This window comes from Octopus sinensis, linkage group LG9 (genome assembly GCF_006345805.1).
Source record: "Octopus sinensis linkage group LG9, ASM634580v1, whole genome shotgun sequence".
Lineage (NCBI taxonomy): Eukaryota > Metazoa > Mollusca > Cephalopoda > Octopoda > Octopodidae > Octopus > Octopus sinensis.
In genome coordinates, this window is record NC_043005.1 from 96,300,647 (window position 1) to 96,326,842 (window position 26,196).

Consider the following 26,196-nt stretch of genomic DNA (forward strand, 5'->3'; position numbering starts at 1 on the left):
TACAGCTGGATGCCCTTCCTAACGCCAACAACTCTGAGAGTGTAGCAGGTGCCTTTACGAGCCACCAGCACGAGGGCCAGTATGGTGGTACTGGCAATGGCCACGCCCAAATGGTGCTTTTTACGTGCCACCTGCACAGGAGCCAGTCCAGCGGCACTGGCGATGACCTCGCTCAAATGTTTCACATGCCACCAGCACAAGTGCTAGTAAGGCAACGCGGTAACGATCACGCTCGAATGGTGTGCTTAACGTGCCATTGGCACGAAGGCCAGCTTGTTGCTTTGGCAACGATCTCACTCGTATGGTATTCTTGTGTTTGAGAAAACACAGCAAATTTGTTTTTTTTTCCACAGAATATATTTGTAAAATAGGGGAGTGTCTTCTGTGAGAGTGCATCTTATACACCAACAAATGCAGTATATATTATGAAAAAAAAAAACAAGTTAAAATGTACATATGTTGTAACTTGGTCCTAAACTAGATAGCCATTATTATGATAAAGCTTACAGTCTGAAGCATTTTGTTAGATATATCTTGCCCTTTGAAGGTCATTTACTAAGCTTTCAGAAGAGAAAAATTTATGCAGATATGTTGTGCTTGTGTTTAGTTTTACATGAGCTGCTTTATTTTCTACTAGTTAAGCTAAGGAGGGACAGTGTCCGTAACCTTTGAAACATCCTCCTCTCCCATATACAAGGACATAGAGATAACTGGGTGAGCGTAAAGTTAATAATGGTTAAATTGAATCATTAACTGGTTTAAGGCAGTTACAGAAGACTGTGAAAAAATACTTGATATAGGATGTAGAGAAAGAAGAGAGAGAGAGAAAATAAAAGTTATAGGAAGATTAGTAATAGACATTTTGTAGGTGGTAAAATGTTGGCAAGTTCAAGAGAAAAAAAAATGGAACTGAGTGAGAAGGCACACATCGAAAGAGTAGGTTGGTGGTTGTAGAATATTAGTGAATAAAGCTTTGCTTATCAGGTGAAGGACTTTTATTTTGATGAAGTTTTTCTTTGGCTTAACTGTTTACTACACACTTTTCCAGTAAAAGAGACCTCCCCAGTCATGTTTATTTATTATAACAAGAGTCCCAACATAGTGTGATGTTTGTAAAGTGCACTGGTCTCAACCTCCTTCAATTCATTATAGATTTTAAGACTGTAATACAGGAGTTCAATGCTGTTTACAATTGTAAACTTTTTCATGCTGAAAACTTGGTTCATATAGCAGCATCTGTTGAAAGGTTACAGAAAGTTATGAATTCAAAAAAATGTTCTACAGTCCAAAGGTGTTCAAGTATAAGATGTTGGTTATTGACAGAAATTTTTTATTTTGTAGTTTATTTTCATGCTTATATGGAATTTAGCTTCTATCTTTTACTTGTTTCAGACATTGGACCGCAACCAGGATGATGCACAGCATTGAAGGGTTTAAGTCAAACAAATTGACCCCAGTATTTTTTTTAAGCTTGGTCAAACAGGGTTAACAGTAGAAGACACTTGCAGTGGAACTGAACTTAGAACCTTGTGGTTGGAAAGTAAATGTCTTACCCCACAGGTACACCTGTGCCTACCTGGGAATTTATTATTTTTTAAAAATTAAGTTAAAGGCTATATAATGGAAAATAGCTAATAATTTGGATATAAAACAATTTATGGTAACAAAAAAAATTATTCGTCAAGTTAAGTGTGACATCAAGCATAGACATGAGACCAAGAATAGCCATGCCAAGTGGAGCACCTAGAATTGCAACACTACATGTAGCACATAGAATATCATACAAAGTGTGGCACATAGAACTGCCATACCAAGCATGGCTCCTAGACTAGCTGTACCAAGTGTGGTACTAATTATGGCCACACCAAGTGTAGTATTCAAACCTATTTCTTTACTACTCACAAGAGGCTAAACACAGAGAGGACAAACAAGGACAGACAAACGGATTAAGTCGATTATATCGACCCCAGTGCGTAACTGGTACTTATTTAATTGACCCCGAAAGAATGAAAGGCAAAGTTGACCTCGGCAGAATTTGAACTCAGAACATAGCAGCAGACAAAATACCGCTAAGCATTTTGCCCGGCGTGCTAATGACTGCCAGCTCGCCACCTTGTAGAATCCAAACCTGCCATATCATAGAATGGCTGTGACTAAAATAGAACCTAGAACAAATAAAAATAATATATCATCACCATCATTTTAATTTCCTTGGACAAGTGTCTTCTGCTATAGCCCCATGCCAACAAAAGCCTTGTGAGTGGATTCGGTGGATGGAAACTGCTAGAAGCACATCATGTATACGTATGTGTGTTTGTGTGTATTACTGTCTCCTTGCCTTTTTGTATGTTTGCATGGATCACATGAAATTTATCGAGGAAGATTTTCAATGGCCAGATATCATTTCTTTCACCAAGTCTCACCTGTTTCCAAGTAAGATAATATTTCCCTTGGGTCTTCCAAGTCAAAAAGCTGGGGAGCTGCACCAGGTTCCAATCTGAGCTGGCAAGGTTTCTATGGCTGGATGCCCTTCCTAATGCAACCACTCCAAGAGTGTAAAGGGTGCTTTTTATGTGCCACTGGCATGGGTGCCAGTTATGTAACACCAACATTGGCATATTGCCAAAGGTCTCGGTCACTTGTCACTGCCTCCATGAGGCCCAATGTTCGAAGGGTGCCAGCTATGCAACATTGGCATCGGCCACAACTACAATATCACTTGGGTTGATGGGTCTTCTCAAGCAAGGCATATGGGCTTCTTTCAGTTTCTCTCTGTTAAATCCACTCTCAAATCTTTGGTTGGCTTCAGGTTATACTAGAAGACACTTGCCCAAGGTACCATGTAATGGGACTGAACCTGAAACCATGTGATTAGAAAGCAAACTTTTTAGCCACACAGCCATGCTGGATGGGTAACAGTAATACAACAGGTGAAGGAGGTATATAGTTAGCAGAAAAATAGTTAAAGTAATTTAGGAACAGGCATTGCTGTGATAAGAAGTTTGCTTCCTAACCACAGAATCCTGGGTTCAATCCGACAGTGTGGTATTTTGGGCAAGTGTCTTCTGCTATAGCCCCAGGCCAACCAAAGCTTCATGAGTGGATTTGATAGGATGGAAACTGAAAAAAGATTGCCGTATATGTGTGTGTGTGTGTGTCATTATGTCCTTGCTTTGACATAGTGTGATAACTGTAAATGAATGTCCATCATGCAAGTGGTGTCCTTCGCTCCCACTATTCCATAAAAACATATCTGGTTATGGGGCAATATTACCTTACTCGGAAATAAGTGAGGGTTGGTAACAGGAAGAGCATCCAGCTGCAGAAAAATCCACCTCAATAAAATTCTGCCTGACCTATGCAAGCATGGGAAAATGGACATAAAACAATGATGATAATGATAATCGAGGCAGTGAGGATGTATGATAGAATAATTAACCTTTTAGCATACAAACTGGCCCAATTATTCTACCTGTTTTATGTTCAAACCAGCCAGATCCAGCCTCTAACAGCTACCCTACAATGCTTAATAATATCCTATCCTAACACCAGCTTAATGATAAAGTTATTTCACTAAATTATTGAAGCAAAAGACACATATTTCAAAGAAACATGCTAATGAAAGGGTTAAGTATTTCCTGGTGAAAAATATATTATTCAACATAGATTAGGGTTTTGTGACTACAGAGGAAAAGCTAGACAGGTCCAAAGACACATGGTAATCTGGAGAATAAAGATATAAAAGGTGACATAGCCTTCTAATAATTCTAGTTGACACATATGGCAGAAAAGAAGAGACAGAAGATAACTAGGTGTCTTTGCAAGATGCCAATAACCTGGTTTCCATGATATGTGTGTGGCCAAGATCACAACATCCCCCCCCCCCAACAGGATGCCAGTCCATTGCAGGGTAACTTATTTACAGCTGAGTGGACTGGAACAACATGAAATGAAGTGTTTTGCTCAAGAACTCAATGCACCACCCAGTCCAGGAATTAAAATCATGATTTTGTGACTATAAGTGCAATGCCCTAACCATTAAGCTTTGCACTTTCACATATTATTGTTCACAGAATCATAAAAGCTAAGAGATAGGCTAAAAAGATTGGAAAACAGGAGGAAGTAAATATTGATGTAAAGTAGTAAGAAGAGAAGCAAGAAGTCAGGGATATTAAGCAAGGAAAGTAACTGAAAGCAAAATTTTGCATGCGTTCCTTGATGGTGAGGATCAAAGGCATGAGATATTCCAGAAACCACAGAAAATCATGGAATTGTTTTTCACTGATACTGAAAAAAAAAAAAAAAGGCAAGAAAATGCTATTACGAGAGGTTGTTGAATGTGAAAGTAGTAATTCTGGTGTCAGCACAGAAAAGCTGATGTTGATTGTCGGGTGTGTGGGTATTTTGGAAATACTTCACTAAGTGACAGCTGTGCCCTGCTTAGTTATGGGCTGCCTTTGGCAAGGCATAACACCGATTCAATCACCCTGCCTGGGATACGGCAAAGTCATGGGACTGTGGCATGGTGGATTGTGAAGAGTTAGCAGAAGAGCTCAAGTGAGCCAACAGTGCAGAGCCAATGATGCTGAGCAGAGGAATCCTCGAAGATCAATGGCCAGGATCACTAAACACCATGAAGAGAGTACCTGCAACGCATCCATATGAGTGGTGTCCATGATTGTGTGATCAGCTGATGAAAGACCCACCATCATTCAAGTTTCCAATTCAAATTCATGATAATGGAACTGGATGGCAACAGAGAGTGATAGGAATCCACGAAAGCAGTGAGAAATAAAAATGGTATATTGATCGTGTCATGTATAATACACAATGTTACACGAAGTAAAGATAGGTAAGGAAAGTGGATATAGTGTAAAAGTCCAGGTCAGAAACAAAAGAAATGAACTACAGAAAACTAAGAGAATGTATAGATAATGATACTCAAAATTATTCAAAAATAGTAAATCCAAAATACGAAACATGATACGAATATTACTGTAAAAAAATCATTGGAATAATTAGATAGAAAAACATTGAATGTGATTTGTTCTGCAATACAACCCTGAAAGGCATCAGAATAATTATCAGAATTGTCATCATCATCGTTTAATGTCCGCTTTCCATGCTAGCATGGGTTGGACAGTTCGACTGGGGTCTGGGAAGCCAGGAGGCTGCACCAGGCTCCAGTCTGATCTGGCAGTGTTTCTACAGCTGGATGCCCTCCATGAGAGTAGTGAGTGCTTTTTACGTACCAACAGCACAGGGGCCAACGGCCATGATCGGTTGGTGCTTTTACGTGTCACCGACATGGACGCCAGTCAGGCGGTGCTGGCAACTGCCACATTTGGACGGTGCTTTTAATGTGTCACCAGCACGGGTATCTTAACTACAATTTCCATTTGATGTTGGTGTTAATGTACTTGACTCAATAGGTCTCCTCATGAACAGTGGGTTATTCTACGATCCAAGGTTAGCACAGCAGGCCATCCTACGAGCCATGAACTCACTTCATTTGTCGGGTCTGAATATAAACTGAAGACTGGGTATCAAAACATGGCATAAAGGAAAGAATTTCGTTTAAAGTAACCTCTGGCATTCACACAAAATTCTAAAACATTTTCCATTCATCACCTTTTGCCTTGTCTTTTTTCTTCACCACAGTAGCTGCATAATTCTATAGAAATAAGTCTGGCAGTGTGGTTAAAAAGTTCACTTTACAAGTATATGGTTTCAGGTTCATTCCTATTGTCCTGCACTTTTAGCAAGTGTCTTCTATCATGGCCTTGAGCCAACCAAAGCTTTGTAAGTTACAATTTGATAAACAGAAACTTTGAAGGCGGCTAGCTGGCAGAAACGTTAGCACACTGAAAAATAAAAGATTAGATCAGTAGTCTTCAGACAGCACCTCAAAGAATAACTAGATGCACTGTAGATTTTCTTTTTTTTTTTTCATGTCACCTATCACCTCCTCCTCCTCCATGACCCACTCCTAGTTTCCTTACATTCCTCTAAACTGAGATTCACCATTGCCCATGCTTTCGGCAATGTTCACCATTCACTGCTTTTGTTCCAATCTTCATTTCTATTGTCTGTCATTTACCTCTTTCACTCTGGCAAACCTAGTTCCCCTCCAGCCATCCTAGATTCCCTTCCAGCCATCCTATCCACCTTTTTCTGCCTTGATGCCTTATCTCCACCATCCTTTTTCCCTTTCCTGCTGGAGTAGCCATATATCTTCTCTACAGCATCTGTTCCTCTATCATCCTTCATCCTCTCTACACCTGGCACAACACCTTCTCCCTCAATACTGCACTGTCACTATCAACTAGTCATGTCTTCCAAGTTACTAAGTTACTTGGTGACCATCACCAGCACTAGGACTGGTGCCATGAAAGCAGCACCCAGTAAAGTGTAAAATGGTTGGTGTTAGGAAAGGCAGCCAGTCATAGAAACCTTGCCAAAGTAGGCACTTGAAAACTAATGCAGATCTCAGGTTAATTAGATCCTGTCAAACCATCCAGCCCATGCCAGCATGGAACACAAACATTAAACAATGATGACAATAAATTAAGGCTTTTTAAGCAGACTATTCTGGTTTTAGAAAGATAATCCTTCTGTAGAAACTAAACCAAAATTGAAATATATGAACAAGATGTGATCTGATCTGTCTAAAAGATACAGTAATCTCTCTCTATATAAAGCTGAAGTTGTCTGTGTGTGGCAGGTTTGGTAGCCTTCAACTAACATTATCTCTTCCGAGACTCTGTGGCGCAAGTTGACCAAAATTGAGAGTAGGACAGAAGAAGGCTTGCTCTTCCCTCCATAGAAGAAAAAATTCAAATCAGACCATGTTAACACCAAAAATTATTTACATCAAAAAGGTGCTTTTTTTTTTCTATGAAAATCCCTATTTTTTACGATTTTTTTACTGCTGTGTCGCCTATTTTAACCAGAAAAATGTTCACTTAAAGAGAATAACAAGCTACATAGTGCAAAATTTTTACTTTCCAAAAATTTCAATTGTAAAGGGTCAAAACAAACCCGAGCAACGCCGAGCGATACTGCTAGTTCCAAATAAGAATGCATTTGGACCATAATGAACTGCCTAACATATGCCAAAATAGACAGCAGTTGCATGATGATAGCAACAAGGACATGAATGACTGAGTACCTTCAAAAACATTTTATACATAATTTCGCTATACACACGTACGATTAATAAAACAAGACAAACAAAAATTTTCCACATTCTTTTTTTTTTAAAGCTTCCTACATAAAATGTGCCATTAATTTTTTGGTTTCTTTACAAAGTGATCTGGTCATCTTTTACTTAATCTCCAGTGTACTGCAAAGCCAAAAATAATGAGACCCACTGAATTAGATAATGTGAGGTTCTGGTGTAAGCTTTACTCTTTAATAAATCCTTTGTCTAATTAATAAATTGCTGATATTACGGAACTGACATGGTCAGTTGATACTGGAGTATACTAACCAATCAAATGAGGCATTCAATATGCATTTCTGTGTTAGACCATTTCACTTTTAGGATGGGTTTGTAATACCCAATTAAAAAATAAAAACAGTAGAGAGAGTTGATTTATTTATGGAAATTCAGTTGCAATATCAAACAGGCTTGGGTGATAGACTTAATGTGGTCATTGGTTTATCACCACCATCTATTCCTGGGGTACCTTTAGTGGAGTCTACTCTGTTATAAGCAATTTAGCAAGAGTACCAGTTTAATGATACTTTCCTCATGCCTTCTCTCATACCTTTACTCAGTAAAGGGCAATGGGTACAGCCTTACCTTCCTGACTAAGCAATAAAAAAAGTAGACAGTGACGACATAAATACTCTACGCTGACTCACCAATGTTGCTTTTGAGCCCTAAAGGTATCCCAGTCATGGCTAGCCATTCTTTTTATGAATACAGTAATACCTCACTTTACAAGACCCCAGGTTAACGAGGTTTATTTTTCAAGCACAAGATCCAAATTACGAACATAGTGCAAAAGTTTCTACTACCATAACAAATGCCTTTGCATGTTACCAGAAAATTTATAGAGAGTGGGAAAAAGCTTCTTCTAAGCAAATAACTCAAGACTTGCATTTTAAAAAGAAATCTACAAGTCCATCTACGAGAGCTTGTGACTCAGCGATCATGTCTAACAATGATGGTGCAAATGAAAGTGATTCAGAAAACGCTTCTAATATTTTTTGTTATAAATGGTTTTGACATTCTTTTTATTTTACTCTTTACATTCTACTGTTGTTTTATTGCCATTTGTTTACAAGTATTGCAAATCATCGTCATCATCACTTAACGTCCGCGTTCCATGCTAGCATGGGTTGGACGATTTGACCGAGGGCTGGCAAACCAGATGGCTGCACCAGGCTTCAATCTTGATCTGACAGAGTTTCTACAGCTGGATGCCCTTCCTATTGCCAACCACTCCAAGAGTGTAGTGGGTGCTTTTACGTGCCACCGGCATGGGGCCAGTCAGGCGGTACTGGCAGCGACCTCGCTCAAATCTTTTTACACATGCCACCGGCACAGGTGCCAGTAAGGCGATGCTAGTAACGATCACACTCGAATGGTGTCTTTTATGTGCCACCGGCACGGAAGCCAGATAGCCACTCTAGCAACGATCACGCTCGGATGGTGCTCTTAAATCTTATAGGTAAAATATTTTTCTTGAAACAAATTATGATACATAACATACTATGGGAAATTATTGCTCTGCTTTATGAGCAGTCTCCGGGAACAAATGAACTTGTATATTGAGGCTTTACTGTAAATAGGGCTACATTATCTACTGAGTTTTGTCTTTACTTCGGGATTTCAGAGAGCTTTGACTATTATTTCTATCAGTTTCGGCAACCAAGTAGAGGCTTACTCAAAATTGTCATTGTCAGTAAACTTTAGAGGCAGTGAATAGGGACAGAAATGATAGAAGCTTCAGACAAAATATCTATTAGTGCTTAGTTTTATCCAATGTGTGTAGATAAAGGTGTTCACTTATTCTTCAAACCATCTTGTGGTTAAAATAAGTGCCAGGCATAAACAAGGCTTCATTCAATCAACAATAGCCTCATGTTAGTATGAGAATCATTATTGGTTAACCTTGGGAAAAGCAATGACAGAAGCTTACTGGTGATCTTACAAAACAGCAAAAAAAAGAAACTGATATTTGTTTTATTATTTATCCAATAATATTAAGGTGGCAAGCAGGTAGAATTGATAGCACATTAGACTAGACAGTATTTCTTCATTATGTCCTGAGCTCAGATCCCATTGAGGTAAACTTTATCTTTCATCCTTTCGAGATCAATAAAATAAAGTACCAGTCAAGTACTGAAGTCAATGTGATTGACTTGCCTCCTCCTCTCAAAATTGCATGCCTTATATCAAAATTAGAAAGAATTATTTATCCTTTAATAATGATTTTTTTTTATATAAGCACAAGAACAAAAATTTTTTGGTGGGGCAAGATTAGACAATTAAATTCACCCCTGTACTTGACTGCTATTTTATCAATCCTGAGAAAATATAAAGTAAAGTTAAATTCAGTAGGGGAATATTAATAAAATTATTTTACTGGCCCTCAGTGAACCTTGGTTAAATTCAAATTCAATACTGTAAATAAGCTACAGTTAACTGGCTGTTCAGCCAGTAGACCCTTGTCTAACCACCAAATAAATCTGATGTTAGATTTGATGAACCACTTATTTAATTAAAATCTATCAGCACTTTATTTGCTCAGCATGTTATTATAGAGATGAGATTTTGAAATATAATGGTTTTGTTTTAAATTTGCCTTATTTCATTAGCTATATGGCTCAGAAACCTGGACGTTATCAAAGAAGCTTGAGAGGCGGTTGGATGGAACTTACACTCACCTCCTTATGAGAGCTCAAAATATCTCGTGGAAGTGTCATCCAACCAAAGTACAAATATATGGGAAATTACCACCTGTATCATCTCTTGTGAAAGGTAGAAGAGTCCAGTTTGCTGGACATTGTTGTAGAGCTGAAAACAAGGTAATTTCTACTCTTCTCCTCTGGAAGCCATCTGCTCGCGATACTCTCTTACCCTGTTGTAATCTCCAGGGATACAGGCATCCAGCAACAGGTCCACCGTAATACTATGATGGACCGTGAAGTCTGGTGTAACATAGTAAATTCCATTGTCTCGACCACGGTCGAACAATGATGATGATGATTTCATTAGCATAAAGACAGTAAAATAGAAATACAGTATAAGACACAGGGCTAAATAGCTTACTGTGTTTAGACAACCCCTCAATATTCTGGCTTTAAATCACACCATTGTCAATAACATAAGTACCAGTAATATATACAAGGGGTAGGGCAGCAAACTGGCAGATTCGTTAGCAAGCCAGACAAACTGCTAAGATATTTTCTGCACATCTTTTACATTCAGAGTTCAAATTCTGCTTAGGTCAGTTTAGCCTTTTACCCTTTTGAGATCAATAAAATAAGTACCAGTTGAGCACTGAGATTGATGTAATTGACTTAACCCCTCCCTTGAACCAGCTGGCCTTAAGCCAAAATTTGAAACCAATATATACAAAGGGTTTATTCAATTGAATATTCCTTAACCTGTAAACATTTGCCATTTACCTAATGAAAAGAAATCAACAATCAGTTAATCTGACTGATTTAAATATACAAAACCAAGTTAAATAATGGGAAATAGTTTTACTGAATTATAATAATGTCATTTCTAAAAACTACCCTTCCACACCCCACGTACCACTACTAGTCTTTCGTTCATAGTTCTCTGTATGCAAAGGTTTAGACATATAGGCGGCAAGTTGGCAGTTGTTAAAATATTGGATAAAATACCTTGCCAAATTCATCCTAGTACTCTGCACTCAGTGTTCAAAGCCTGCCGAGGTCAACTTTGCCGTACATTTTTGTGAGGTCAATAAACAAAATACCAATCCAGTACTGGTCAGTTCTTCTCTGGAAGAAATCAGCTGTATTCACACTAGGGAGTGATAGAATTCCTCATGCATTTAAAACACCCAAAACATACCATGTCTCCACCAGGAGTTAAAGAACACAGCCACAAGGGTTAGACTAAAACAAAATAAAGTGAGCATGGTCATATCTTTCTTCAACATAGTTCTCTATCTTTTATTACATCAATGTCAATACTGATGTACTTCAGGTCACTAATGTTGTTGCTTGCTTAGTGTACCTTTATCTTCTTTCACCGTTTTTCCCTATTCTCTGCCAGTCCAACATAAACATACTTCAGGTCACTATTGCTAGTGTTATCTGTCCAGTGTATCTTCGGACATAGTTCTATCATCATTCATCCATCCATTCATCTTTTCCACCCACTATTCCTAGGAGGATCACGGCACCTCATCCTCCATAAGGTCCTGTAAGAAGCAACCATCATTAGACTTTCCAGCTGAGATTCCCATGCATGACCAACTGAGTCTATGACTATCATCTAACCATCTCATTCTTAGTCTACCTCTAGGTCTACTGCTGGTTGGCTCAGCTTGAAGAATTTGTCATGTGATTTTTAAAATCATTTTAATCACATGTCCATACTACCAGACCTGTAACCTTTCAATGTAGAGAATTAGTGACTAGACCTAGAGAGATTCCCTGATCTCTGAGCTATGCACCCTGTTGGCATCCTTTTGTCTCAAGAGACAATGGAGTTGTGCATAAACTAATCCAGTCTGGTTTTTACATTTCATGTCCTCTGCAGTTTTGCGCAGGCCTGGGCTAGATGTAAGAAAATCCTAGGTAGCCCAGTCGTCAGGTTTCCTCTCTTGACCTTGCTGATGTCGTCCAAAGGAGTGCAGAGCATTACACTTGGCATCAGCTTGGTTGCAGGAGCTGCCGGAACAGTGTCGAGTCAAACACTAAACCGCCTACAGGGCTCCACTCTGGATTTCTTTGAAGGTTGTCTCCTTTCTGTAATCCTGGATAGGGGCCCATACCGGGTACTGTCAGCCGGAGCCAGCTGAGCCCTGTTGAGTACTGTTAATCCAAATACCTTTTAGAGGAATCCCATTTCAGCTACTTGTATTCACAACCATACTCTTTCAATCATTACCCAACATTCATGACCATAGGTAAGGACAGGTGCAAAAACCAAATTGCAGATAGTGAGCTTGGCTTTTTTTCACCAACTTCTCTTTTGAGGATTGAATGTTGGAGCATTTCTGTACCAGCACCTGCAATTCTAGGATCCAATTCAGCCTCCTATTTCCCATTACTCATGAATACAGTCCCTGACACACTCAAACATCTCCACTTGTCTCAATGATGTTCCACTAAAATGCAGAGTGCAATGAGAAGACTTTCTTGAGAAGACCAGAGATTCTCATCTCTGCCTTGCAGCATTCTGCAGCAAATCCATTCAGGGCATGCCAAGATCACCTTCTGATGTGCCAAGCAGCACCATTTAGTCTGCAAATATCAGCCAACTGATCCTACATTTCCACTGATCGCAATTTCCAAGCAATCAATTCTACATGAGCATACTTCAGGACACCACTGCTGTTGTCCATCCAATGTCTCCTTGGACCAACACACACTTCAGAAATAACCATCTCTTCTGGTAACTTAACTTATCCTCATGTATTGCAGCTGACTACACCACAGCTACTTCTGACATCAAACTGGCCACAATGCTCTCTTAATCGAAGCAAGAAATTTTCTAGCCAAGGATTTTACAGAGATCTATTTTATCTTAGAAATGTTATTTCATGTGATGCTGAGTAAAACACTTTCACATGTATGGACTTTACCATACAATTCAAACTTAACCATCATTGCTGTATATTTAGACAGGGTGAATATACTGCAGTTTGTCAGAATAGAAAGTACTAAAAAATAATATAAAACTCAGGTTCTGTTTGAAATTATTTTAACTTTTAACTTTTAGTAAAGATTAAAATATCCTTAGTTCTTTACCAATGTACCCTTTTAAATTTGTCATTTTTAGTACCTCTTTTTAAAACATTAAATCATATTCAATTTTTAACTAAAGTTGATAACTGTACAGTAAAGAAACAAAAAAAAAATGACAAAAGAAGTTTAAATAATTTAGACTGTAATCATCTGTCATCAGTTATTAAGTACTTGGTTTTATAAAATAGTAACTATAACACCATAGAAATCGAAATATAATTACGACTTGAATATAGAGGTTTACAATAACTTTCTCCAGTGATGCATAATTTTCTGATATCTCTTAAAAGTCAGCAGTAAATATTAATCCATATATGAAGTGAAAACAATGTTGATATATAGATTTACCAACAATTTGATTGAGTTTGATCAGCTGATATGGCTAGAGGTTAGGTTTAACTCGTTTGAAGTGAAATGTTATAATGCTGGAGTTTAGAACTGATCTAACCGGCTTAGATACTTTATTCTAGGATTTGTTGTTAACTGAAATAGTATAAGAAATAATTTATAAATCAAAACATTCATTTATGTGATAGTAGATATACGAAAAGGGATAAAGGAAGCTTGAGCATTTCATTTTTGATTCGTTATTATGTAATTCTCTAGAAGTATGGAAGTATATCGAAGAATTTCTATGCAAGAACAAATGTCAAATGATAACCATCATAACTAGAACGGCTTACAATTAAAATAAAATCACAGAAAAAAAAATGATAAATACATCTAAAGTATCTTGTGTCTCGTTTCTATTGTGAGTGGGTGTGTACGAATGTGTAGAAAATGGTTAGAATAAGAACCTATGATTATTGAGAGAAAGATAAATAAATAAATAAATAAAATCAGAGGAACTACATATGACGGGAATCAAAGGTAAGAATAGAAGATCGCCTACTAAGGCAGACTGTTGACGGGGCCAAACATTCTGCCTCACATAGCTACACACGAAAATAACTGATACGTCACTTTGTAACCACTGCAGCCACCTGTCAGAATGAAAGAGCGGCAAATAAATATTATTAACTTTGTAAATGGTCAAAGACAATCAGGAAACAATTAAGCAGGAATGGTATTCTTTGTGCAGCTGTTGGGCATCTATCTGAAGAACTGGAAACAGTTTACATTGTTATACATGCACGTATATGTATATGTGTGTATGTACGTGATCATACATACACACATATATGCGTGTATGTATGTATGTGTGAGAGAGAGAGAGAGAGAGAAAAAGAGAGAGGAAGAAAAAGAGAGTGGAATGATGAAGAGAGTCTGCTGAGAGTTCCTTGCCAATTAGATATATCGTACATAAAAGCTGCCGAAGCAAACAAAGAAAGAAGTACACATCTTTGGGAGATGTTGGTGAGGTAACGAAGAATTGCTGATGCTAACGAGAAGTACGGGAATACCTAATAAACTAGAGCAGCTCAAAGATTCGAGAAATCGAGTACTAGACATTGAGAATGAAAGAGAACAAGTACGTGTCGGGGAGGATGAGAGCTTAGGGTTAGACAGACGATGCAGATTACCAATACACACACACACACTAACATCTACACATAAGTACACATATACATACATATATACTGCTTAACAAATGAACAAGTCGGTTATAGAAAATAAACTGCTCGAAATATTAAGGTTTAAAGTCTAAATCTAGATTCATTTAAGACAAAAAAATTCGTGAGGAAGACCAAGGTGAGTATGTGAGTTTATATATATATATATATATATATGTATATATATATATATATATATTCATATATATGTGTGTGTGTATGAAACATACACAGTGTATATATATATGTATATATATATACATACACATATATATACACACATATATACATACATGTATGTATGCGTGAACATGTAACAGTGATGTCGGTATGATGACGGTATAAAGATCTCACCTGCAGAATGTCAAAAGTAAAGACAAATTCTTTTTTCACTTCAGATTTCTGAGCGGCAGGGGGTGAGCTGTTGCGAAATTTGAACAGATTCCTTAATTTGTCTTTGAATTTCTCCTCCGACTTGCTTGGTCGTGACATCTTCGCTCATTCTCTCTCTTTTCCTCCGCCTACTCCTCCTACTCCGGCAGCAGCAATCATATCAGCACGTGACACTAGGCCACCACAGATCCCTTGCATCAGCGAAAAATACAGCCAAACCTGAGAGAAACATGCCATTTCCAATTTTTTCTCCTCTTCAATTTTTATTCCTTTAATTATTTAATCAAATTTGAAATTCTTTTTTCCAGATAATTTCTTCATCACAAAAAAAATTCTACTTAAATATAAATTCATAAAATTACATTACAATATATATATATATATATATATAACACACACACACATATATATATATATATATATATATATATAATATTCCTCTAATTTTTACCTATCATGTAGCTTTCTTTTTTGTTCTCACTTTTATTCATTACTTTTCTCTTTTTTTTTTCATTTTCAATCCATTTCATTCCATACTTTCGTTCTCACTCTCTATCCCTTTCTTTTTACTCTCCCCCTCTCTATCCCTTTCTTTTTACTCTCTCCTTCTCTATCGCTTTCTCTTTAACTCACCCCCTCTCTACCGCTTTCTTTTTACTCTCTCCCCCCCTCTCTATATCTCTTCTAATCCCTCTTTCCCAATCCACATGATGCGACTCTCGTTCTACCACAACTACCTAAGCGACACTTGTCCTTGACCTTATTACTATTTTCTGCCAGTTCCCAGTTCTTCGCCAGAGTCGTTCATTTATTTTAGTAGTTCTCTCTTTGAAAAAAAAACATGCTTGCTGTTTTCTCGACGCCACTAATTTCTTTTGTTCTGTGCCAGCTCTATGAATTGATGTAGAAAGGTTGTAAACATATTTATATGCTTAAATATTCGTCTTTCATGCGTTATTCATCTCGTTTTCAACTTTCTATGTCCCACTTCCCGCACACTCCGTCTAAATTTATCTACACACACACCTACACATATATCGATAAACACCACACACACATATATACACATTCATAGTCACTCCACACATACATATAATATATAAGTGTATGTATGTATGTATATATATACACACACACATATTCGTTCATTTAACATCCATACATTTTTGGCACCACATATATACACATTCATAGTCACTCCATACACACACATAATGTATATGTGTATGTATGTATATATACACACACACCGATACATATATCGATAAACACCACACGCATATATACACATTCATAGTCACTCCATACACACATGTGTATGTATGTATATATATATGTGTGTGTGGTAAGTAGCTTGTTTACCAACCACATGGTTCCGGGTTCAATCCCACTGCGTGGCACCTTGGGCAAGTGTCTTCTGCTATAGCCCCGGGGCTATAGCAGATGGAAACTGAAAGAAGCCTGTCGTATATGTGTGTGTTTGTCCCCCTAGCATTGCTTGACAACCGATGCTGGTGTGTTTACGTCCCCGTCACTAGCGGTTCGGCAAAGGAGACCGATAGAATAAGTACTGGGCTTACAAAGAATAAGTCCCGGGGTCGATTTGTTCGACTAAAGGCGGTGCTCCAGCATGGCCGCAGTCAAATGACTGAGACAAGTAAAGAGTACATGCATTCGTTCACTTAACATCCTTACATTTTTGGCAAATATCTATTAATAAGCATTGAAATCCATATGGTTTTCAGCAACAGTTTTGTGACTATATAAATATTAGCAGTATAGCCCGGCGTTGCTCGGGTTTGTTTCGACCCTTTAGAATTGGAATTTTTGAAAAGTAAAAAATGTGCATTATGTAGCTTGTTATTCTCTTTAAGTGAACATTTTTCTGGCTGAAATACACCGAAAAATGGTGACACAGCAGTAAAAAAATCGAAAAAATAGGGATTTTCATAGAAAAAAAAAGCACCTTTTTGATGTAAATAAGTTTTGGTGCTAACATGGTCCGATTTGAATTTTTTCTTCTACGGAAGGAAGAGCAAGCCTTCTTCTATCATACTCTCAATTTTGGTCAACTTGCACCGCAGGGTCTCGGAGGAGATAGTGTTAGTTGAAGGCTACCAAACCTGCCATACACAGACAACTTCAGCTTTATAGATATAGAGATTTTGGATCACTTAAAAAGTTATCTGAAGAGAGAAAAATCACTTAGATTTTAAAATAATATATATTATTGCTTGTACTTCTGCCCTCCCTTAGCTCCTCGTTTTTTTTCTGTAAAATATATTGCTGAGAACTTGCGACCAATTCTCTCTCTCACAGAAAACTTTCCTTTCGATGCGAAAGTGAGGCTGCACCAAACTCGGTCTTGCAGTTGTTACGATGAGTAAGCTTTTTGTAATGTTGGAAATTGGTTAACTGATTCCTCCTTCTCTGCGAGATGAGGATGAAATGCTATTTCGAATGAAAGTGAATTTCACTAGACTACTTCACAGTAGATTAAATGCTTAGTGGGGTGATGCGTTTTATATCGCGAAAACTATTGAAAAACGCTCACGGAATTGTATACCTTTGGTATATATATATATGTGTGCATATATATATATTATTGTCTTTATTGCCCACAAGGGGCTAAACATAGCGGGGACAAACAAGGATAGACAAAGGGATTAAGTCAATTACATCTACCCCAGTGTGTAACTGGTACTTAATTTATCGACCCCGAAAGGATAAAGGCAAAGTCAACTTCGGCGGAATTTGAACTCAGAACATATATATATATACACACACACACACCGATGTGTGCGTTAGTTAGTGGTTAGGTTTGATCAAGTAGACCTATGATCGAAGGCATCGTTACTGTGACAATCTCGTCTTTTTTTTTTTTTTTCAGGCATATCTAGGACTACGTTACGTAACATGTTTTTCTTAAGACAACTGGACATTATTTGCAAGACAGTTTGGCTGCTCGAGTGCCCACGTAAAAGCTTTTTAGTTGGATCGTCCCGTGACGTGGGGGGGGGGGGGTAATAAAAGCTTTCGTGTTTTAGGTTTGCCTTTTCTTCATACGCAAATGTTCAGTAGACATTTGATAGAATACGCAAAATTAAGAAATGCTTTGTTAAAATGTTTAGATACTGTCTTAAACGAACACACAAACTTTTGGTATAGTAATATAAATGAATTGATATTTAGTTTGAAATGTTATTTGAATTTAACTCTGCCATGTGTAAGAAGATTGTTTTCCTTTGATAAACACCCTCCTTGCACGTGTTGTTTTCGTTGACACTGTTTTTATAAAATACGGTTACTGACAGATAACCAAAGTTTTATCGTCACAACAAAAAATCGTTCAACCACATAGAAATTTTATCTGACTGGGTTACACTTGTCTTACATCCCGTTGACGGTTACATATTGACAGTTTCTGGACGCCCGTCCCCTCTACTTGAGCAACGGTGATGCACTATGCTCCTTTCATTTGTCAGGTGATCACGTTACCAATTTCATTTAATGGTCATTTATCTACCTAGAAATAGCAGCCAAAAGTTTGTCACACTCTACCGCTTTAAACAAAGAAGAAAAAACGGCATGTTGGTTAATGGTGTCTGAGATAACTATGTCTGAAAATTAGTAATCTTGGTTTCTAATGTAATTTCATTTACTTCTAGGTTGCTTTGTAGAAATACAGGGTGTCCCAAAAACACTCCCTGGTTTCATGACGCTATGATATCTAACGTAATTCAAATACATTGATAAATATGGTGTCCCCTAATTCCCTAACAATAATACTTCCTTTTATTTTCAGGTGACTTACCATCTTTGACGTGAACGCAAGGATATCCAAGATGGCCGCCACCCCACAGCAACGCAGCTGGTTTGCTCTGGAATTTGAAAGTACAGAGAGTGTTGTGACCGTGCAACGTGCTTTCAAACTCAAATACCATGTGAATCCACCTACACCCAAGTTCATTCGGAAATGGCACGACGATTTTATTGAGAATGGATGAATCTGTGATTGGAGAAAGGAACATTCAGGCTGACCACTTGTCTCAGAGGAAGTTGTTGATCAAGTTAGAGGAGTATTTTTGCACAGGCCCAAGACGTCCGTACACAGAGCTAACTAAGAGTTACAGGTTCCTATAAGCACAGATCTTACATGCCTACAGTTTCACCCTTACAAGCTGCACTTAGTCCAAAACCTACACCTGGAAGACGATGTGAATTGAATTTTGTACAAATCTGCAGGCATTAATGGAAAATGATGACAACCTGCTGTCGAAGATCATTTTCAGTGATGAGGCGACATTCCACTTCAGGTCAATAAGTACAATTTGAAGATACAGGGGAGTGAAAATCCATATGCGACCCTGGAAACTGATTAAGACTCACCCAAACTTAATCTGTTTTGTGCTGTCAAAGCAGACTGTATATGGCCCTTTCTTCGTTGATGAATGAATTGTTTCTGGTTAAAGTAACCTGGAGATACAAAGCAATTGGATGTTTCCATGCTGAGGGTGGTGATCACTTTTTTCAGCAAGATGGTGCACTGCCATCTCCCTGTCAGGAGATTTCTCAATGAGCATATACCAAACAGATGTTATTGGCCATGCTGGAAATGATGTCAAGATGTTCTGCAAGTGGCCCGTGAGGTCACCAGACCTAACTGTTTGTGACCTCTTTCTTTGAGGATACATAAAGACCGAAGTTTACATACCCACACTTCCTGCAACCTTGGATAAGTTAATAAATTGTATCACTGAAGCACTTCGCATGATCACTCTGGGTATGCTGCAGAGAGTCTTGACTGGGAGAGATTATCGCATCAAGTAACAAGAGAGGTATAGCTACTAATTGAAAGAATATTACAATAAAGTTACATATTATATCTATTTGAAATCTGGGAGTGTGGACACCCTGTATATAAATCGACCTTGGTACTTGATTGGTACTCTATTTTGTCCAAGAAAGATAGCAAAATTAATTTGGGGGTGTAAAGGGCTGTAATTATATATGTTCAACATATTGTCTGACACAGTTCTGTCAAGCCACCGTTTGTCACTCTTAGAATGCTTTTATATTCAACAACTCCTAATTCTCTAGACATTATATGGATGCAATGATGTTTCTTTCCATAGCCTAAATCTTTTGAAGCATGTCATCAAAATAGAGTAACTCGACTTGTTTTAATATCTAAAGCAATATTCATTCTATTTAGTAAACTTCCTTTGGATACTTTCTTACGTCCCTTTGACACTCAGAATTCAAATCCTGTTTTCTGGTGGGAGGTGTGGTGACCAAGTAAATATTTGTCAAATACTGCATATAATCCTTCCAAGTTCAATTTTGTCTTTCATCATCCTTCAGGGTCAATACAAAATAAAGCACCAGTCAAGTGCTGAGGTCAATTTAATATTTTCTATAACATAGGCGCAGGAGTGGCTGTGTGGTAAGTAGCTTGCTTACCAACCACATGGTTCCGGGTTCAGTCCCACTGTGTGGCACCTTGGGCAAGTGTCTTCTACTATAGCCTTGGGCCGACCAAAGCCTTGTGAGTGGATTTGGTTGACGGAAACTGAAAGAAGCCTGTCATATATATGTATGTTTGTGTGTCTGTGTTTGTTCCCCTAGCATTGCTTGACAACAGATGCTGGTGTGTTTATGTCCCCATCACTTAGCGGTTCGGCAAAAGAGACCGATAGAATAAGTACTGGGCTTGCAAAGAATAAGTCCCGAGGTTGAGTTGCTCGATTAAAAGGCGGTGCTCCTGCATGGCCTCAGTCAAATGACTGAAACAAGTAAAAGAGTATATGCTCAATATGAATCAAATTATAGTAGAAGACAAAGTCTATTCTTCCAACAAAATGTATAGCACTGAAGATTCTTTAATATCCTCTTATTTTATTATTAGAGTGATTGGTTACAGAATCAGTAGATGTTTATGTATATCAGAGATTATGTTTGCTTGCGTTCTAATTCAAATCATATTGAGTTCGACTTTCTTTCACTCATCTAGGATCCAGTAATTTTCAATAATATACCTTGAGTGCAAATCAGTTGACTATTCCCATCTTTTATAAATTTGTGGTCTCAGCCAATGTAAGAAACCATTACACTGCAGACTGATTTTGTTGGTTTGTTTTACTTAATTGATAATGTGTGTTAATTTCTTGTCAGGATTTCCACTTTACTCTCAGTTTGAACCCAGGTTAAAAAACATTTTCCTGTCGGAACACAATGACACACATAACAACTGAGTAGAGTCGTCCATCTAAAACAGGAATGGGTGACCTCTTTTTGAAAACCAGGCCACATAAGACATGACTCAGTATCAGGTGAGATGCACTGTCAAAAAAAGTACCTATCTTTAAAAATAAGTATTAAGCTCAATCTGTTCAATGCAATGTTCCAATATGGCCACAGTCCATTGGCCGGAACAAATAAAAGATGAAAGTGATATTTCGACTTTTAATTACAGGTATGCTTAGCCCCAAGTCAACTTTAAACAGACTTGACCATTGCACCTGTTTTCTGAAAGTTATCTTTACTTCGTTGTATTTTTGACTTCGTCTTTACACCACAATTGAGACATTGTCAAACTACCGTGGGAGAGGTGCAGCAAAAGTAAGAAGTGTCACCTTTTCTTTTGAATTTATAATTTTAGGGGAAATGGAAATGCCCTTTTCAAGAGTGTTTCTGTGATAAGTAAGGTTAAATAACTTCAACCAAGAATACTATCAGATGTTTCAATTCACTTTATTTTGACTTGACCACAAATATTACAAATGTAAAACAGCCAAAGCAGTGAATAAAACATGATTGCAGGTCCAAGACAGGGGCTAAAATTAGTGTCAAAACATCAAAGAATCCTTGCAATTCTCATAATTGGAAACAACAGCAAAAACTAATTAAAAAAAGTATGAGCAAAATTTTTATCTACATACAAGACGGGAGCTAGAATCCTCTTTCTAAATAGCATTTATATGATCAGCACAGGTATTACATGATTCAGTGAGCTACTTGGATTTGACAGTTTCACATTTGTTGTCAGAGATAATTTGGATTTTTTTACTAAGTTGTTTCTCATGAGGTGGCCACTTCTAAAATTTGTTTTTGTGAATGAATATCTGGTAAATTTTGTACTATAATATCATTTGCTGACATTAGATTTTTAGAAAATCTTAAATTTATTGCTGATTATGTGAATTTTAATGTGTTTTGCTTTTGTCTAAGTTTAAACTCAGTGAAAATGCATCTCAAGCTGTCAAAAATATCGATATTACATTTGGGTTGGTAACTTGCACTGCAAGAATATTAAGATGGTTCAGTAAATTTGGATGTGGAGACAGGACCATGGATGCCCTCCATTGTGGTCAATGATGAAAACATAATCACCTGTAACACAAAAAAATATAGGTTTTTTATGACATCAGGAAAAGATCTCGACAACGAAATGCTGAAGAGTTGCCTGATCATGCTCCAAAATTCGCTTTACACAGCCGGAAGCAAGGATTACTGTTTGGTGGTACTGTCAAGGAATCGTTCATTATTCATTTCTGCAATCAGGAGAAACAGTAGCATTCTAATCTTACTGCCAGCAAATGAGGAAATGAACTCCAAATTAGCCAGGGAAGAGGTAACGTTAATAAATAGACAAGGGCCTATACTCTTGTGTGACCATGCCAGACCTCCCCCGACTAAAGTAGAATAGCAGTAGCTTAATTGTCAAATATTGGATCATCATTTATTTTGTCACCTTGAGCCTTTCATCTGACATTTAAAATATGCAAAGAAGAAATAATGATGCCATTTGAACCAGTTTCTCGAAGAAGGAATATATAGTCTTGCAAGGCAATAGAAAAATGTTAGAGCCTATTTTGATTCGTAAATAGTTTTTATTCATTTATAAGTGGCTCCATGCTAGGACATCGCCTTCAAAGGTTTTTGTTATATATCAGATCTAGTGCTCAGTCATGTGGCACTCATTTTATAGAAGCGGTTAGCAGACCAGAATCATATTTGTTTAGAGAGTTACGTTTTTTTAGTCTTAAATCAAGGTATTTCCATTGGTGTTTATAAACACACATATATAAACTTGGGCGTGGCTAAGAAGTTATCTTCACAACCATGTGATTTTGGACCCAGTCTCTCTGGGCAGCAGCACAGGCCGGTGTCTTCTAGTACAGATTTCAACTGACCAAAGCCTTGTGAGTAGATTTGGTTGACAGGAATTGGTAAAGCTGTGCATGTTCAGGTCTCCTTGTTTTGACATTCTGTGCTTCTCTTAAATGAGCATCAGTCATAGTGTTGTTTGCAGTCTTCCATGAAAACATGTCTGGCCATTGTGCTGTTTGTGTTCAGGAAAATTTGCCTCAACAAATTTTGTCTGACCTGTACAAGCATCAAAAAGTGGACATTAACACAAAGACAATGATTGTTGCTGAGTAACTCTAAGCCCATCCATGGCTTACCAGTAGCTAATCAATCAGTGCATTTAATCCATGTTTGTATTTATGGCCATTTCATTTTCATTGTAGATCATGGTGTCCAAAGATAATGAATATATATATTCCTTTCGTAAATGTAGGAAATTTATTAAGAAGGAATAAGTAAATACATCAAAGTTAAAACTTTGGTCTAAAGTCTAAAATTGTAACTTTGATGTTGTTTAGCTTAATTTTGGAATTTGTTGATCCTCGTTTTATTTGTAGAAAACCAATTGATAGAAATTTGAAGGGGAATCAATTTTGACATTGCATGCTTTACAAATAAAACATGCAATGAAAATATACACTGTATATCTTGATGCTATGAAAACACTAGAGGTGGTTAAACAAATTCAAGAAAGATGATTTTTAATTTCTCTAATAAACATTAATTAGGAAGACCAATTACCCTATTCTTAATAATACAATGAAAGCAGCCATTGATGAGGATCTATATCCATTAAAGTGTTGGAGACATGCTGGAAATTTAATGAATCTTGGTCCACTGTTAAAGATCATCATTTAAAGTAAAATTGGAAAATAGTTTAGAAAAAGGACTTGGATACTTTATGAATTGTTCCGCAAGAATAAAGCTTTGTATTCAGCAATATGCCATATTTTATTAAACAGGAACGTAAAAACGCTTCCAAACTGAATCTGTAACACGGTTCCAATTTACATGTAATTCATGTAACATCCTAAGTTCTGTTATGTCACCTACACTCTTCTTTGTATGATATTGACTCTTACTATTCTGACCACATGTTCCTGTAAAGATGATACAGCTTTCCATTCTCCTTTAACCTTCTAGACATAGGCATCCTTCTCATGTAACTCCTGAAAGCCATACCAAACCTGCATTTTGTCCATGAACAGACATCTTGAAAACATCTTCCGCAACTTGGTCTCTCATAGCACAAAGCCAAATTCATTATGCACTTCCAGGAAACAGCATTACACCACCCCTATTCACAAGCAAGTAAATCAATCAAAATTACTGGGAAAGTTAGAACCTACCATTATAGACGGTCTCAGTGCAACTTCATTTAACTTTGCCAAAGGACTTGGCTTCTTCTGAGTCATAAAATACTTCAGCCCTGATTGTTGACTCTACAAAACAAATGTAATCAACACTGGAGTGCTGCTTACATATCTAGGTTACAGCTACTGTTATACACTTTCAAGAAGATTCTTGACACTATCGAACTGTTAAGCGAAAATTTCACTCAACAACATGCTGTAATTACTGGCTTAGGACATGGTACTCCTTCAGTGTCTCTTCAACCATTTTTACAATGGCATATAAACCAGGTAGCTGTAGATTACCTCCATTCAAATACACCTGTTTCTTTTATTGTCGTCTTTAACAGTGTATCTTTACAGATCTTGTGCTGAATGCTTTTCTCAGTCATTACTTCGAGCTGCAGTCCTCTGCATACTATTCCTTCCCAGACTACGTCTTTTTTCAGTGACCAGTCGGGGGAAGATCTACAATTGTTATCAGTGATTCCTCTCCTCTTCTGTCTAATTAGTAAAAGTAAATTTAATAAATCTGTTTCTCTATTGAAATCAACAGATCAGTGAGCCATTGATGCCAACCACTGATCAATAATGAAGCATTTCGTTTGTTGAAATGTTACAGAATTACACACAAAACTGATTTATTTCACTTAATTACCATAAATCCTCGAGTATAATACGCAGGGGATTTTTAGGGGGCTATACCTCTGAAAAACCTAAACCTTGTGTATAATACGCACCCCTTCTCTAACTTGAGTCGTGCGTAATTAAGCCAGCAGCACCTAGTTGAACAAACACTTCCACGCATGCGTAATACAATAATGGTGATGTTCTTAACTGTTATATGGGAATGTAAATATGTTTGCAAATTGTTTTTGTTACATGTTATTCTGTGTTCTGAATACTTTTATTTTATTAGATGTTGCTTACTGCAAGTTATGGATGATTCTTTTATGATTTCACTGCTTTCAAGCTTAGCTTTAGGTATTTTCGCGCCCGACATCACAAAATGCGTCTGAATAAACATTGCTGGACAGCTAATAGAGACTCAGACATTGCTTAGAAAATATTTTTCGTTTTTAACCTCGTATATAGTATGCACTAGGGGAAAATGCGGATTATGCTCGAGGATTTACGGTATGTATCTACTCAGCAAGGGCACCCAAGATTCCTTACAAATTGTGACCAAGAAAGGAGTGGAGATTTCAAGGAGCTGTCTTCTCTCCAGACAAAATGTTTCCCATGCAAAAAGCACTTTTTGGTGTGCAGTTCAATGTGGTAGGAAGGTTTAAATAGAAAACATGAAATATTTGCAGAAATTGGTCTAGTTTCATCCCTTAAACATACAGCATAGGCTTGCACTCAAGGTAATGCAGAAGTGAATTTTGGAAGGTAGGAAGGGCAGTAGATTACTATGGACATACAATTTACATTGTATTTTTATTTGTTTCAGTCATTTGATTACGGCCTTGCTGGAGCACCGCTTTTAGTTGAACAGATCAACTCCAGGACTTATTCTTTGTAAGCCTAGTACTTATTCCTTTAGTCCCTTTTGCTGAACTGCTAAGTTACAGGGACATAAACACACCAACATCGGTTGTCAAGCAATGGTGGAGGGGACAAACACACACACACATATATATATATATATATATAGAACAGGCTTTTTTCAATTTCTGTCTACCAAATCCACTCACAAGGCTTTGGTCAGCGCAAGACAATAGTAGAAGACACTTGACCAAAGTACTGCGCAGTAGGACTGAACCTGGAACCATGTGGCT

The 26,196-nt window shown here is 37.5% G+C and overlaps 1 protein-coding gene and 1 long non-coding RNA gene across 3 annotated transcripts in view; one reads left to right on the forward strand and one right to left on the reverse strand.

Annotated features, from left to right (window-relative positions):
* The window catches only part of LOC115215851 (tuberin-like), a 120,538-nt gene extending 105,454 nt beyond the window's left edge, over positions 1-15,084 (reverse strand). For both annotated transcript variants that reach the window (XM_029785189.2, XM_029785190.2), the window contains exon 1: positions 14,874-15,084. In XM_029785189.2, the coding sequence (XP_029641049.1) occupies positions 14,874-15,011 (138 nt within the window). In that variant the 5' untranslated portion in view covers positions 15,012-15,084. The remainder of the gene's footprint in view (positions 1-14,873) is intronic.
* A 579-nt stretch (positions 15,085-15,663) lies between these two features.
* On the forward strand, positions 15,664-20,155 carry LOC115215694. The gene is made up of 2 exons (XR_003882014.2): positions 15,664-15,823; positions 18,718-20,155. It is a non-coding gene; the product is annotated as an uncharacterized LOC115215694 (long non-coding RNA).
* The last annotated feature ends 6,041 nt before the right edge of the window (positions 20,156-26,196 follow it).